A 17,497-nucleotide genomic window follows, 5' to 3' on the forward strand; every position below is an offset into this window, starting at 1 on the left:
GTTCAAATTTTCCTTTTTTCCTCGCACTATCAACGACTCGAACTCACTACCCTAACCATCGCAGCTTTAAAAATTTCTAACCTGTGTTGTTTTTTCTGGCCATTTTTAAAATCACTGAATTGTATTTTCAGTATTAATATTTATTGCCAATTCATATCTGCTTATCATGTATGTTACTGTCTTACATTATTGTATTGTTCACTGCTGTTTCCCCTTTTGCTTCGACCTCACCAATGGTCTGCAATAACTGAATAGATAAAACATGCACCTATTTTTCTTTCTTTTCTGTTGCTGTGCGCGGGTATTACAACATTTCAAATTTTATTTTTGTTTTCCCACTGTTTGATTGAACGAACGCACAATGCCCGGACCTGGAATCGCTGATTTCTTTCAAGATGTGAGTAGATGCAAGGTCCGCATTGTTTTTCAGGATGAGGTCTTAAATGTGGTCACCGCTAGTCGGTTAGTACACTACCATGCTGAGGTGGTAACAGAGACGGCTCGGAGGAAGATGTCAGTGCTCATCACGATTATTCTCTAGTGTTTAAATAGATAGAATAGTTGAGATAGAATTCCCGCGTACATCCAGAATAGACGCGGAAACTTATAATTCCTCATTTGCGTCATTGAAAAGATCTGAAATTAAACCGGTTGTATGGCTGCTGCTAATAGACCCGAATGAGAAAGTGGTATAGGCAAACGTTAACTGAAAGGCACATGCTAACATACTAACAGACACGCAAACAACGTATTTATTGTGTTTTTCATGAATTAACAAAACTGTTTTCATAATAGCGGACAAACACAAGAGAAACGCAATCTAAAAAGGTCGCGGTTTGGGCTTTTTGGAGACACATGTCAACAAAAGTAGCGAGCGCTACCTTCCAACAGTTTATTATGACACACAGGGCGTGGCAATGCATTGTGCAGGCGCAGTAGGATAAACCGTTTTTAATCGTTTCTCAGATAATTTAATTCTTTTTGAGATAAACCAACAGGCGGTTTCGCGATGCACAAGTCACCTAAGTCACGTGGCTTCATATTCGATTACTTCACGGGTAGGTTTTCTATGGTTCTTGGTGATGACCTTGCATGTCTCATAGACTGGTACACAATCTTCACAGTTCCTACAGTGCACACCTTATTTGCTCAAAGATATGTTCCTCTTTAGATCTCCCACCTCCTCTTTCAGCAAATGAGCAAAACGTTGCGGTTATTTCATACATTCACGGCTTGTCCCATCGCTTGAAAAAGATTGGACAAAAGGCCAATGTAATAAGTCGTTTTTTCAGCTCCTGAAAAGCTGCAGAAACTCTGCAAGTTGACAATACCAGGCGCTGCGAAAAATTGTGGTTGTATTACGAAGCATGTGGCAAAGTTCGTTGAATGTATGGAATCAATTGTGTACAACATTCCATTGACATGCGGAAAGAAATATGGGTGTAGCACACTTCCTCGTCTGGCGGTTTCCGCGTGTCGGAGGCAATGGGTCATCTCCCCGCAGTGCCGAAATCCGGTAAAGTAAGTGCCACGCGTGGGTTTCTCCGTGTGTCAGCTCCCCCTGCTTACAATCTCCTCTCACCCCACCCTTCTGGTCGGCAGTTGAAAAAGCCGGGGAGCAAGGGTCAGCGCCCTACCGCCCCACAGAGAAGTTTTGGTTTTTTGCTGGCGTCTTAGCGACGGGCTTGTGCGCGTTCCTTTCTTTCTTTTTTGCTACTGGGGATGAAGGGCGCTTGAGTGCGAGGTGAGTATAGAGCAGGACCAGGCTCTGCGAAAAAGGGGAAAATGGCCTTTTCTTCCACAGTCTTTCTCCGAGCGTGGTACAAATAACTTCTGTGCTTAAGAAACAACAAAGCCTTTGATTTTGACATTTTTTGCTACGTCGAAAACAGCCGCTGGTGGCTGTCAACCGACTAAGTGCATACAAGTAGTGGAGGTCCATGGTGTGTGAACATTTTAACAGCTGATACGTGGACATGTCACGCGGCTACTACAGCTGTCTAATAAGCCTCCCGGCGTGTCAAAGTTCAACACGCTGTTTTTTTAGATAGAGTGCGACTGGATAAAAAAGAAAATAGCAAAGCCCGAAGTGTTTGTCTAATCTTGGCTGCACTGTCCACTGCAATGAATAGAAGCTGATCTTGAGGCCAATATAAGAGGTTCCTTTTATTTTGTTTCTAAAAGAGCCAAATCCACCTTGGCAGAAACAAAACAAAATGCAGTTTCTTTTTTTTTTTTTATCCACATCAACACAATGGAAGGTTATAAGTGACAGCTTTGAAGATCTTTGAGCAAACTAAAAATTGCAGCTGAACTTCACCTAATTCGGTGCCCAGATTTGGCTCTTTTCGGGAAAAAAAATGCGTTAATTACTAACAGGGTCTTTCTATTTTTTCTTGCTTTTCTTCGGGATTTAAAATTAGACAACTCGCTTTGCGAACACTTTTGCTTGGGAACGGAACTGTGTATGTTACGAAATGACAATTATATATGAATTGCATAGTTGACGATTGGATTAAAGCGCTTTTTGAAAAGTGGCTGCCGCTTTCTTTAGTGTGACACCACGCCATCATACAGCCACACGAATGGGCGCTGCCGGCATTCCTCCGCGAGCAGAACTATATTGGTCATAGTGGAAGTGGCCTCAATGAACGCCTTCGCTAGCATCGCTACAAAGTAAAGAAAAAAAGAGGTGGTTGATAAGCACCGCAGAAACCGTGAACACTGTGTACCTGTCTATGAGGCATGCAAGGACATCGCCAAGAGCCCTAAAAAACCTACCCGTGAAGTAATCGAAGCCACGTATAGCTTACGTGACTTGTGCATCGCGAAACCGTCTGTTGGTATATCTCAAAAAGAACTATATATTATCTGAGAAACGATTGAAACTTGGTTGTCCTACATCGCCTGCGCAATGTTTACCGCCCTGCGTTTCATATTAAATTGATGGAAGTTAGCGCTCGTGCGTGTCCTTACTTGCCCTTGTGTTGACGAGAACAGCGTTTTCTCTTCGGCGCTTTCGTCCTAAAACTGCAAAGAGCGTTTTGCCCTATTTCACGTGATGCATGCAAACGAAACGTTGCGGAGACAGCGCATTGCATGAGCGGCCCTTCGTTTTTTCGCTGCAGGGTACGGGAACATAGCGCCGCGCACCAACTGGGGCAAGATCGTGACCATCTTGTACGCCATCGTGGGCATTCCGCTCATGCTGCTCTACCTGACCAACATTGGCGACATCCTGGCGAAGGCCTTCCGCTACGTGTACGGCAAGCTGTGCACGTGCCGCCCTAGCGGGGCCCAGCGCCGTCGCCGCTGCCCGCCGCAGGCCAACCACCTGCAGCCCAACGCCGAGAACTATCGCGTCCACCACATCGTCTCCAACGCCATTGACGGAGGACAGGAGAAACTGCGCGCCTGCGACGAGCAGGTAAGTTGCGTGCTTCCGCTTGGTGCTAATCTGTTCCCCTTAATTAAACTTAATTCATTTTATTTAGACTTGATTTACTCTTGTTCAACTTTAACCCACCTTACATCCAACTTAATACACTCTAACTCAATGTAATCTACCATAGTCTTCATTAATCATATCCAAACAACCATCGCACTGTGACGTTTCGGGAGGGGCGTGCCTGCCTTGAGGAGCAAAAGTGGGGAAAGTCCGTGGCCTGCACGGAGGGGTGGAACAATGAAAAAAAAAAGATATCTGTGGTTTAGCTTGTGGTTAAACCTGGACTTACGCGAGAGCTATCTGCACGGCTTGAAAGTAAAAGCATGATTTTTGCACATTGCAGTTTACTCCATAGGGGGCGCTTTTGACCACTAAAGTGTTATCGAGGCACTCTACTAAAGTGCGATGAGCCTCTATCGCGCGGTGGTCCGCAACGGCAGCTCTTTCAGTTTTCACTCCCGCGATGCGCTAGCAGCTAGCAGCCAGCATATAAAGCCCCGCTTTAACCGAGCCTGCATGGCCTGGGGATGACGTGACTGCCAGGGTTTTGGCAGGCTAATTGGGATATCACCCTCCCATATGAAAGGAGAGTATAATAGTGAGAGGACGGCTAGTTGTTGACTAGTATTGGAAGGAAACCGCGCAAAAAGACAAGGGACAGATAAAAAGGTGCGTCACATTTTATATGCATCATCGCAATCACACTATAACAAACGATCATCACGTAACTCTGGTGCGCAGGCGTGCACGGGACATCATGCTATCTAGACATGCGAACTCTTCATCTGGCAAGTTAACCGAGGTTTTGCTGACACATGAGCGGATTCCTTCTTAATACAGTAAGCTTCATACACTTCTCTACTAAGTTTTGATGCGAACTTTTTCAAGATTATCGTATCGCGGAACCGAGGCGTGCAATCACAACAATGGCGACAATGATCAGCCACATGCCCTCCTCCCGCCCATGCGCTTACTCCTGTGTGCTGCTCCTGAAGTCTGACATTTATACAACGTCCAGTTCGCCCAGTGTAGCTTTTGCCACAGGACAGGGGTATTTTAAAAACTACCCCAGTTTTGCACGGGATAAATCTGTTTGTGTGCTTAATGCTCCATTCCTGTTTGTTCCCTCCTTGCACCTTCTTGAATAGACGGATGAATGGATGGATGGAATATAGGAGCGTCCCCTTTGAAACGGGCAGGTAGCAGTACCTATCATGCTCATTTTTCTCCCTATATCTTAATTATTGATTTAGATTGGTTAACTAAACCGTCATTCTATTTCTTAAATTTTTGTTTCTACATTACTAACATTATGTTACTTCTCTGCTTTTAAGCTACCAATCTTCCTGTCGTTTTTGCTAGTTTCCACCGCCGGTTTATTCACCCGGCCACTGGTATCTCTAAACCCCACACCTTCAGGAACAGTGACTGCGCCTGCATCAACTTCCGCATGAATACCATTACATTCGAGTATAATATGGTCAATTGTTTCACTGCAGTTACCACATACAGCACATGCGTCATCTTCATTGTTAAATTTCTTTTTGTAGCTGCGTGTTCTAAGGCACCCTGATCTAGCTTCAAAAATTAGGGCACTACCTCTTGCGTTATCAAAGAAAGCTTCCTTCCTGACCTGCATTTTCCACTTTCGGTATAATTCCACACCCTGTTTCTTTTCCATCGAACTTATCCAGTATTTACCTTCTGTGTTTTTCACCTGTTGCTTAATGCTCTTTATTTCTCCGTTCTTGTGACTAGCATACTTACTAGTTAGTTTCCTAGTTCTTTCCCTCTATTGTGAGTCAACGCTTTTTAAGTACAGGTATTTTTATAATTTAGCTGCCCATCTGTTACTGTCCGATTTTCTAAGGCGTTCCTCATATAATATTTTACTCTGAGCTTCCCATATTTCGAAAGATGCCCAGCCCGTATCTTCCTGTATCGCCTCATTTGTGGGTTTGCCGTGAGAACCTAGTGCTAATCGTCCAACGGCTCTCTGATTTATTTTTAATGTCGACTGTACCTCTGATTTTAGGCACAAAACCGCATTTCCGAAAGTAAGTCCGGGCACCATAATTCCTTTCCAAATACCCCTCAAAGCCTCATACCTGTTGTATCCCCACAATGCCCCATGCTTCATTATCCAAGCATTTCTTCGCCCTTTGGTCTTAAGTGATTCCTCATGCTTTCCAATTTATGCCAATCCTTCGTTTACCCATACCCCCAGATATTTAAATTATGCTACTCTGGGCATTTCATGGCCTTGTATTTTAAGACCCTGATCAGTTCAGCCGTTTAAAATCTCCAGACCCGACATAACTGCACTAAAAATGAAGCCTAGAGCGTCCCCTTCGTCTCCGCAATACTTAACTAGAGTGAAATTCTTCCAGACTCTCAACTAGGAGCACAATATCGTCTGCATACATCATACCGTAGAGGCGCTGCTCTACCGCCTTTCCACCTAATCTATATGACAGGTTAAAACCTAGGTTACTGTCTTGTATCCTCCGTTCCAGGTTTATCATATAAAGCATGAACAGCAGCGGTGATAGAGGACAGCCTTGTCTTAATCCTTTGCATACTTTAACATCCTCCGTACTTCTTATCCCTTCTCACGTAATTTCTACTTTGTTATCCCGGTATATTTCCTGTAGGAACTCTATTATCTCATAACCGATACCTTCTTCTTTTAATATGTTCCACAGGAGTTCCCTGTTTACGTTGTCTTACGCGCCGTTTATGTCCAGGAAGGCCAAAAACAAAGGTCTATTTTCCACTCTAGATATTTCGATGAATTGGGTAAGCACGAACAGGCTATCATCTCAGCGCCTACCATTTCTAAAGCCGTTCTGAAGTTCTCCGAGCATCTTGTTACTTTCTATTCATGTTTGGACCTTTAATTTATTCATTTATTGATTTATTACAAGTTCCTGCAGCGCCCGAAGGCATTATTGCAGGGGGAGAGATGACAAGTAATCTTGCTGGGAACGCCAGTGATAAAATACATAAAAATGAAGAAAATAACAGGACACAAGTGATAATGCGGAATGAAAAACATGCATCTAAAGGGGGCAACTGCGCGACGAACAAAGTGATGAAAACACTCAAAAAACAAAGTAATGAAGGAAACACACGCAAGAGAACTGGGCGCCACGTCACACATCCGATAAAAAAGCCCGAAATAAATTTTCAGTGCAACACTCAGTGATGCCAGCTGGCAGCCGGTTCCACTCATTGATCGTCAGTGGAAAAAACGAGGTTTTATACACATCTGTCCGGCATTTTATTAAAAAAATTAAACATTCTGCAGGCTTTCGATGTAATATGCTCAACTTGTCTCGTCCACGTAAGGTTAGAGGTGAAATATACGCCGAGATACTTATATTCAGAAACTTTTTGCAGGGGAACATTATTTATTGAGTAGCAGGTCGGTAGAGGGGAACGCTTACGAGTGAACGAGGCAAGCTTGCATTTTGAAATGTTCAAAGACATTTGCCATTTTGAGCACCAGTGCTGGATAAAATTTAAGTCTCGCTGAAGTTTTAATGCGTCAGAAGAACTTTCCACGACATGATAAAGCACACAGTCGTCAGCATATAGCCGAACTTGGCAGGTGAGGTCAAGAACAATATCATTAATAAAAATGAGGAAAAGAATGGGTCCAAGAACAGACCCCTGGGGCACACCTGAGGAGACGTTTACGGAATCGGAGTTACAACCGTTAATTACAACACGCTGCATGCGGTCCTGGAGATATGAATGAAGCCAGTCGAGGATATTGGGATGCAGACCGAGGCAACGTAACTTATGTAATAATAGCACATGAGGTACAGAATCAAAGGCTTTTTTAAAATCCAGAAATACACAATCAATTTGATATCCGTGGTCAAAAGAGGAAAACAGATCATTACTGAACTCAAGTAACTGGGTGGTACAAGAAAAACCCATTCTAAAGCCATGCTGAACTGGCGTAAAGAAGTCATGAGAGTCAAGGTGTTTCATGACTGCACTGTAAATTATATGTTCCAATGTTTCACAACACACGCTAGTCAGAGAAATGGGTCGGTAATTAACAACAGACATTTTCGAACCGCTTTTATGCACTGGGACAACATTAGCATTTTTCCAGTCATTTGGCAAACATGCCGAGTTAAGCGATGTTTGGAACAGGTGACTAAATAATGAGCAATTTCGTTCGCACATGATTTTAAAACAAAGGTAGGTACACCATCAGGGCCGCTGGCGGAGGCGGCCCTGATGTTATTAAGCAGTTTTAAAACACCCTGATAAGTAAAAACAATTTCAGGCATGGTTTCTGTAGTAGATTCACGAGTGTTCGGAAGTTCACCGATGTACGCTGGCGCAAAGGCAGACTGAAAATATGCATTAAAACGGCAGGCTTTATCACCATTAGTACTAACAAGGTCACCATCAACGTCTAAGTTTGGGATTCCGACTGGTTCGCGTCCGTTGTGTTTCAGAAACGTCCACAATTCCTTGGTATTACTACGCAGTTTAGAACCCAGATTATTAAAGAAGTTATCCTTATGAGCTTTAATTTCAGTTTCTAGTGTACTGCCAAGGGCCCGAATTGACTGCAATACAGCAGGGCAACGATTCTTTTTATACGATTGAAGAAGGCGATGTTTTTTCCTGACAAGCCGTCTGATTTGTCGCGCGATCCATGGTTTGTTGCGCGATCCATGGTTTGTTGCGGCGCCGCTTACCAGAAAGTTTTGTTGGGATATATTGATCAATTAGGCTGCCCAATTTATTTTTGAATACCTCCCAGAGTGAAATGCCTAAATGGCTAACCTGTACATTACAGATGTTATGGTAATCGGCCTGTAGGATTTTATGTGCATCCTTTCTCCATTCCCTTTATAAATCAACTTCATTTTACTCTGCCGCCAGCTGTCCGGAATTTGCTTATTCGTTATGTCTGGTTCCAGAGCTTTTAACAATGTTTCCTTACTTTTTGGACCAAGTTCAATAATCAGCTTGATCGGAAATCCATCTATTCCTGTAGATATGTTTCTAGGAATATATTTTTCTGCCTTTTTCCAGTTTAGATTAGTCAGTTCTAAGCTACTTTGTATTCTGCTACCTTGTGTTGCTTCCTGATTTGCGGAGATTACCCTATCGTCGCTCTTAAATGACTCGGCTCACGTTGCAGCGCATCCTCCTCCATATAGAATTTGTCGATGGATCAAATATGATTAATTCCAGCCAATATCCAATAGCCATTGTGTATTAGGTGCTGCAAACGAATTCTTGAATGCCACGCAGTACACACTGCCAAGACAAATGTAAAATATTAACTTTATTATAAAAGAACATATATGTATGTGACAAACATTGTGGCAGAAATTGCTGACATCAATGCTTCCCTGATTCTGTCTGTTGAATAAGTACAGAAAATATTAAATGAAATCTAGAACTATATCAGTTCGAAACCAGCAAAGCAGTGCATACCGCTGATATGAAAACGTAAAGGCCAAGAAATGAACACTTTGACGTGAAATGCTTTATTGAATCTGTCATCCAAGACGCTTGTTTACATTTTTGTACACGTCCAACGGCCAATGACGCTGTCCTTTTTTCCATTTATTGCACAGGAACCCCTGTCACCGGTCGTATACTGTGGGTAATTTAAGTGAAATTATAGTCGCAACAGAGAGCGCACAGAAAGGATTAAGGTCTGAAAGGGCAGCTCGTCTCCGTCTCCATCCCGAAAAAGGGGGTGGCGGGGAGGGGGCTTGGGCGCCTCATCAGGAGACAAACGGTCACGAAAGGGCAACAAAAACAATGTAATCTAGCCCGAACTGGCCCAGATACAGCCGGGAAAGGTAGCAAGATATGAAGAGGGATCTACAGGTGAATAGCCTCAAGTGTGAACAAGTGCAAACTCTCTTTGTCCACCCCCCCCCCCTCCCCCTTTTCATGCGGACAAAAAGTACAATATGCAACAGAGGTGTGAAAAGGAAATTGGCAGACTCAAGGACACTACCTGAAGAGCTAGCACGCATGGGCAAACAGCTTATTCCCAACTGACTGATTACTTGGGTGCGGTTCATTTATGATACGTGCAAGCTAAAGCATTAGAATTTCAGCAATATGTATAGCAATTCCTATGTAGGAATAGAGGCTGGATAGTTGCCAAGGCTGGCAATTAAGGTATATTTACATCACCTGCAGTTTTCCCCTGTTGTTACTGCATATTTGTTCCACAGGGCATTTGTGCTGCTTTATGAAAGCACTAGTTGTTGGGTAAATGCTTTATTTTCTGCTGAGAAATTACTGTGCAACTAAACACATTATTTTAATTCAAGAATTGCAGAAACAAAATCAATGCATATTGTGTAATGTGTTTAAAACAGAAGCTGGCATGACATTAACAGAACTAAAGGAGAGCCTTGGAGTGTTTTATACACCAGTTGTCCTAGCTTTCAAAAAAAGCTTGTGTGCCTATAGCTAGCCCACTAGCTAGGCGCACCAGCTGTGGCTGTTGAGGGTTACCTGGCTCGAGTTTCATTATGCAGCATTCATTATGAACCCTTTAATGATTAATACTATACAATTACCATTTCAACCATTGGCTTCAAGAAAAACTAGCATCAATAGAAAAGCAGTAAACTATCTTTAAAAAAAAAAGCTGACAGAAATGTGTGCACCCAGGTGCTATTTATTTTGAACTTTTTTCCTGAAATCAATACTTAGCATATTGTGTGATGTACTTAAAACAGAAGGTGACTGTGACATTAAAACAACTAAAAGAGAGAAAAAAAAGACGATGCAGTGTGTTATATACCAGGTGTCCTAGCTTTCAGAAAATCGATGTGCCCTAGCTCAGTGAAATAATCCAGCTGTGGGCTGTTGAAAGTTGCCTGGCCTAGGCTGGTGTTTCATTATTTAACCTTAAAATGATTAAGGCTATATAGTTAACATTTAAATTATTGGTTTCAAGAACAATTAGTATCAATAAGCAAGTAGAAAACTGTTTTCCAAAACAGCTGACAGAAATGTTTGCACCAAGATGCCTTCTATTTTGCATAACTCTTTTTTTCTCTGTCTTGAATGGCAACAAACCCAATAAATAAAGTGTCTGCATGACAGCAATTCCTCTTCAATGTCCCAAAACGTGGCTCGGACAACAAAATTGGCTTTTGTCAGAAGTGCTCTCCATGGTGTGGCTTTGCATGATGTGGGTGAGAGATATGTGTGAGCAACTAGTCATATGAAAGCTCGATTTGGAAGCCAGCTATGGAAATCATGCCATGAAGCAAACATTGCGGGCAGCTGCTTTTCAGCACTATCTGCAACTTTAGAGCTGGTCCAATAAATAAGTCACTAATTAGTTTTTACTACCTGCAGAAAAACCATGGCAAATGGAAAGCCACTAGAGACTAGGGCAATCAACTCTGAATAGTTCTTGGTTGGTTTCACTAGCCTAGACCAGTCTACCTAATTTAAGGTTTGATTAAATTTAGCCGGGATACTTGGTATGCATGGTTTGCTGGCCTCTCTTGGGGTCAGCTTCAAGTGAAACGGTGATGACGCAGCTGTGGTCTTAACTGATATGGTGGAAGCTGTCCTGTAGTCTCTTATCAGATGCTTTGTATTGGAAGGGGGTGCATGCTTCTGGGATCATGATGAGAATAAGCAGCATTTTGAGGTCAATGGTTTGGTTTGGTTTGTGGGGTTTAACGTCCCAAAGCAACTTGGGCTCTGAGAGACACCGTAAAGTAGGACTCCGGAAATTCCGACCACCTGGGGTTCTTTAATGTGCACTGATATCGCACAGTGCACGGGTGCCTTGTTTTTCGCCTCCATCCAAAAGTGACCGCCAAGGCCAGGATTTGATCCCATATCCTTGGGAACAGCAGTCGAGCGCGCCACCCCAATGGGGACTTTGAGGCCAATGAGATCCCTTACGGAAATCCCATATCTGCTTCAGACATGGAACATATGCTGCCAGATACAAATATATAAGGCAGCAAATAAGTCCTTATCTGGGCCAGATAAGGTCATATATGTACAAAATGTTGCCCTTATATGGCTCAGATTTGGCCATATCATGCAACATATAATCCATATCTGAACGGCTAATGGGACCTTATATGGCTTGATCAGGGGCATATATGGTATCCTCGCGACCTTATGTGGCCTGATAAGGGGCATATATGGCATCGTCATGACTTTATATAGACAGACCAGGGCCATATATGCCTGGCATCAACAGGACTTTATATAACCTCATCGGGGCCTCAATTATGTAGGCGCCATAGTTATTGTATATTAGCAATATATGGCCTTCGTCTACCTTTTGCAAATATTCAATATTGGCATCATGTGGTCGAGCTTCAATTTTTCTACACTCAGCATGGCCTGCGTGTTAATTGTATCCAATTTAGAAAACAGCTACGACTCATATTTCAAATATTCTGCAGATTTCGCTGCACTAAAATTGTTACATCATGTGTTCCTTAATCCAGGAGGGCGCTGGGTTATAGCTACATGCTCCTCTTTCCGCCTACTAACTCGCATTTTCATTTAAAATGCGGCCGCAGTCCGGTGCACAAAAGCATGGTCGGTTAAGTTGAGCGATTCAAAATATCAAGAAAATGATGGCAGTTCAGTATACGGCCCCCTCCGCGTTGTCAGACGGTGACTCACCCTCAGAGACAGCTGGCGGTGCTTCGTCGAGGGCCGCAGTGGCTAGACAGTGACTCCTCCTCTCCCGCGTTCCCCTCTTCCCTCTCAGACAGCGGTGGCCCCTGCGTCGCTGGCTCGCATTTCATCTCTCCTCCTCACTGCCACGCTCTATACCGCGTAGGCCTCGCGCTCTCCGTTTTGTGTGTGTTTGCTTCTTTCCCCTCCCCCTTTCAACACCATGCGCCTAAGCACTTGGTATCTCGTTCCTTTTCGGTGGCAGACATCGGATTTCGGTGTGGCTGGCGGGCGTGCTGCATGTTGTGTATGCTGGTGTGTATGCGTGTGTCAGCGCCTGTTCGCTATTAGCTGTGTGCATGTAATAACAATGCGACAGCAAACCTACAAGAGCTTCAGTTTGACCGTCGGCACAGAGGAAATTACTGTGTCCCACTGCGGGTGGAAGCTGCCTCCCCAGCCTTGGCAGCGAACCTGATGGTCGATTGAGCTTTTCGGGGATTCTGCGCTGGGTGGCCCGGCCAAATCTTCACCATTGTGTCGGATCGCACCCTCATCGTGCCGCCTCATCTTCACGCCCGATCACCAAAACCGTGAGCGTGAGACTTCTTGTCGGGAACTAGCACTTGCCAGCTTCAGGATATTGCTCACTTTATTATTTTGATGGAAAATTAATTTTCCAATCAGTAAATTGGATGGTAATTGCCAGTATGTGATATTTTTCCGCACATTTCGTTGCTAATTTGTCTTTCGCTCTAGCAATTTTGACAAATTTCAGTGAGTGGATAGGGTCCTTCGTTCTTTATTATTATTATTATTTGCACTACCTAAGTAGCTTCATGCTTGATTTGGTTTAGGGGCAGGGTTGTCGCTGTCATGACAAATGCCATCGGACATGCTTTTTTTTGTTTTCTCTCCTAATTTGAAAAGCAACCACGAGTTAGGCGCAATCGCTCATTTTGCACTGCAGTCTCTGCTTAAGGTAACACCAGTACTTCCTGACAGCCTATATGTACTTTGCTAAGGTTTAGGCATTATCAGCAGTCCCAGCAGTGTGTGTTTTATCGCCCTACGGTTTAGCGGTACCTTTTCCGGGTGTCGACGAACCTTTAAATTTCATTTTAATAGTCTAGTTCGATTAATAGCCGTTTATTTTATTTAGCTTCGCAAGTAAACCAGCTCAAACTAAAAGCGTTTATTGGTTGAAGCTCTGTGTGTAAAAGAGTAGAATAAAAATGTAATATCTAATTTAATAGGTAAATGTATTCCACTTTAGCTTCTCGTGTAGACATTATTCTGTTCAGATATCTCATTAGTTATAGTATCGCGCATAAATGAGTAGAATCTCAATATTTACTAACGGATGAGCATGTCTTTGACCCTCGGTATACATACGTAATTCAGGACCGTCTTTGAGCGCTTCCATATCGGCAGGGGAAAAAGAAAACCTGTGGTTTCAAAGCTATTTTCCCGTAAGGTTTGAAATAAATGGGGAAATCAGGTTCCCTTGGCAAACTTGATTCAGCGTGCGTTTAGCTGGAATACTGAAATTGTTTTGTGTGTTGTAATAAAGTGTTATGTTGATATACAGATATATAGATCTATAGTTCAAAACCTACCTGCCGTGCGGGCTAGATCTTTAAATCAGGAATTGGGTAGATAAGGCATATCTGACCAGATATGCCTTATCTGGTACTCGAAATCGGGAATTGGGCAGATCAGGCATATACAACCAGATATGCCTTATCTGGTACTCGAAATCAGGAATTGGGCAGATATGCCTTATCTGGCCCAGATCTGTCCTAATATATCATATCTGCCCAATTCCTGATATACCTGATCTGGATTTTTTTTTATAAGTCCAGATATGGCATTTCCGTAAGGGATGAGATGGCTAACTATAATGTGCATTACAAGTACACATACACACTGCTTCCTGTACTTTCTCCTGCCGTGACTAAGTAAATTCTAAAGGGCTTGATCCCAGTGCACTGTGGAGATAGTTTGTGAGAAAAGAAAAGAGGAGACTGCATGAAGAAACAAGGAGAACAAGAATTGCTACATAGTACAATTGCATTTATTCTTTCCTACTGTTCTTGTCCTTTAGCAGTGTTTTTGCCAGCTCCACAAGACCCATATTAATGCGTTGTGTAAAAGTTTTAAAAACAAGTTAAGCCGACATATTTCCACTGAACAAATTTTTCTTCCATGAAACACAGTGTTGTAATTAACTTGCACACTTTCCAAAGAGAAATGTCCTTCTTGAGTCCCACAGCCTGGCTGTTTGTGTCATTACCATAACTAGAAAAGAAATAAGTTCACATATACAGCTCGTTAAAATGTATTTTTGTGACCCATGTAATTTTCATTAATAAGCACAGCAATACTTTCAAACAAAACTACCACTGTGGTACCGAGGTTTCTATTATAGTGTGTGAGGGCTTTTAAGGCTCTTTGTATTTGCATAGGAAAGTAAAACAGACTGAATTGCATGGCTGTTACTCTGTGAAAAACTGCCATCATAATACCGTTCATTGCACTGTGTACAATGTTTTTGTGAATTCATGAATTGTGAGGCACACTGAGACCTTCAGCTCACACACTCCGCTTCCCAAATCACTTTTTCTTATGTTAAAATCGTTAGCAGTAAAGTCACCACTGCAAGGCTTGGCAGCTCATTTGCTAGCCATTGCACAAAATGAATTAGGCTGCCCGCTTAGATTGTAACCATTCTGTTATAACCTTATCCTGCAAAGCTAAGGTAACACTCTGCATAGGTGCAAAGCAGAGTAGTGAATCTGTGAATGCAAACAGCAAATCCAATCTAAGCAGAAAAGGAATGAATTCAGATTAAGTTACATGTGACCTTAGTGTCAACAAGTCAGGTGTTACATCCATGCCTCACAGCTTTCATAGTGGATCAACATCACCATTATAGAACCAATACCTATGTGATAATGCTCAACACACGATGAAAAGATAAGGTAATGAATCTTTGCAAATGTGGTATGAGACCATGCACAGTGGTGGCCATACAGCAAATGTAAACAGATATGTGAGAAAACTCAGTGGATCACTTTGCAAGGTGGAAAAAATTTAGGCGAGCAGCAAATGCAACAAAGACTAAAAAAATCAGTATTGCATTCTACATTGTTGTAAGATTTGCACACGTACATCATCAATATCACTCAGTAGGCAAGTAATCATGGGCGTCACAGCAAAATGGAAGCAGCAAATAGGCACGGACATGAGCATCGACATCTGATTTTGATGGCATCGAAAATATCTCAGTTGGTACCCCTTAGCAAAGAAATGCAGCTGAACAGCTACTCAATACCAATGAAACTGAGTTGACATGCAGTCTGGCGAGAGTAGAGCTGTCAAAGCAACAAGTATGGGATGTAATGTGTGCAACTCCATAAGAGCATCATGTCAGTATAAAGCCTACATACATAATTTGTCTAAGCAGTTGTCCAATGAACTTAACTCATCCAAGTTATGCAGGATTATTGTAACCACAATAATTTCTTCAATTGTTTTCTTTCTTTTTAACCAAATATGTTTTCATGCTCAACATGCCTTAGGTACACCAAAGTGTCCATATCATGAGGCACAGTTGCATATGGTGTGCTTTTTTTTTCATTAGCATAACCTCCCGCCATACTGTAATTTTTTTTTGGCATCGCGTCTAAATGTCTTTTTGTTTTTTTTAAGACCTGATGTGGTAATAAAGTGTTTAGCCCATCACATACAGAAGTGTTCAGTCGACCGATTCATCGCACAGATACTTATTGCAGACATAGGTGCACCATAGCTAGCAGGAAATAAAAATAAACAGGAAGGGGCTCTCAAAGTGACAGCTGCCGTCAAAGTACACGATATTTTCACAGTTTGCACAGTGCCGTCGAGCACCCATATCAGCACAAAGCGCAAACCGCGGAATAGTGGCATATTAGTAGCCCGAAAGCCGCGCGGCTACCGTCGTCGAAGGGCTCGGCGCTCGCACGGGAAGGGCTCTGCAAGCACAGCACATACACGGACCGCGATCAACACAGGCGATCGACACATCGCGGAAACAAAGTCGTGTGCTCGTTTCTGTTGCGGTCACTGCGACCAGTGGAACGGGTACCAGACTAGCTGTCACCAAGTTAATTTCAGCATTAGGAAAACACAGTGTGTGACGAACTTTGCAAACATGGACAGTCCTCTTCTAGGTGGCAGTCGCTCAAGCCGTAAACACTTTCGCAACACATGCACGGGCACTTTTCGATGCGCTGAGGAGCCGATTCGTGCGCATGAAAATCACCGTGAAACTGTTGCTGGCTGTCGGCCGTGAAGATCCTCGCGGCTAGCGATAATCACAAACACATCGTGACAGCGGTGCGACCTAGTACACTTCGCCGGTTGGAAAACCACTGTCTTCAGCTCAGCGCAGATAACAGTGGCGCATGTGATCCGACTTGAGGGGAAATCACAGTCGATAGGAACACTAGTAAGCAATGCGCGCAAAGTATATTGGTTTTTGCGGCAGAGCAACAACTACCATCTATGCTTCGCTCGTCGCTTCGCTATCACCGCTGGCGGCCATATTGCCTGGCAAGATCTGGGAGGAGGAGCCAGAGACGTCGCCTACAGCGCAACCAATAGCTGCAGTCCGGTCGCCTTGCTGATCAGCACGTGCGGGCAAAAAGTTGAAATTGAGTCAACTTTTCTGCGGACGACGGATGCGGGTGTGCGCTATTGTATGCCCCGCCGAACCGGTCGTCTCGGTGCGGCCGCATGCGTGCGGAACGGGTCTAAAAAGCAACCGTACAGCGGCCTTTAGGTCGCGGTCGCTCACCGGCGTCCGCAAGATGCGTAGGGCGGCGTAGAGCGGTATAGGAAAAAAATACGAGGTGCAATAAAAAAACCAAAACGCTCCTGGACCAATGTTCAGCTCCTTCTCTTCGGCGCGTAGGAAGAAGCGCGAAAACGAAAAAAAAACAACCACAAACAAAAAGCGCAACCACGGAGAGAGCATAGTGTACGGGGAGAAGGACGAGGGAGTACAACTAAGAGCTGCTACAGCGCGGTGAGGATTCGCAGAAGGCACGAGAAAAAAGAAAGCCCCAAAAGGGAGACACAGGATTTTGAGGAAGCGGGGAGTCGAAGGCGAGGGAAATATCGCCTTTGAAACACTGAACGGGAATGGAAACCTGTCTTGTTTCGTCGTCCACCCCCACCTCCGCGGCCGGCGCGGGTTGACGCGACGAGCCCGCTCGCTATCTAAACGCCCTTGAAACTTAGTGCTCGGAAATGGTTCCTGGCTTTACGTGACTCCGTCTGCATGGGCGTTGCTACGAAATGTAGCCCCCAAGTTCGTAATGTTCGTGCCGAAAT

At 43.6% G+C, this 17,497-nt stretch overlaps 1 protein-coding gene across 1 annotated transcript in view; it reads left to right on the plus strand.

Moving 5' to 3' along the window:
* LOC146194235 (TWiK family of potassium channels protein 7-like) overlaps positions 1 to 17,497 on the plus strand; it is a 230,266-nt gene that overhangs the window by 158,151 nt on the left and 54,618 nt on the right. Inside the window, exon 2 of the mRNA XM_084597303.1 lies at positions 3,129 to 3,427. Coding sequence (XP_084453429.1) covers positions 3,129 to 3,427 — 299 coding nt within the window. The remainder of the gene's footprint in view (positions 1 to 3,128; positions 3,428 to 17,497) is intronic.

The sequence above is a fragment of the Amblyomma maculatum genome, chromosome 3 (assembly GCF_055883805.1).
Source record: "Amblyomma maculatum isolate TAMU_Amacu chromosome 3, ASM5588380v1, whole genome shotgun sequence".
Classification (NCBI taxonomy): domain Eukaryota; kingdom Metazoa; phylum Arthropoda; class Arachnida; order Ixodida; family Ixodidae; genus Amblyomma; species Amblyomma maculatum.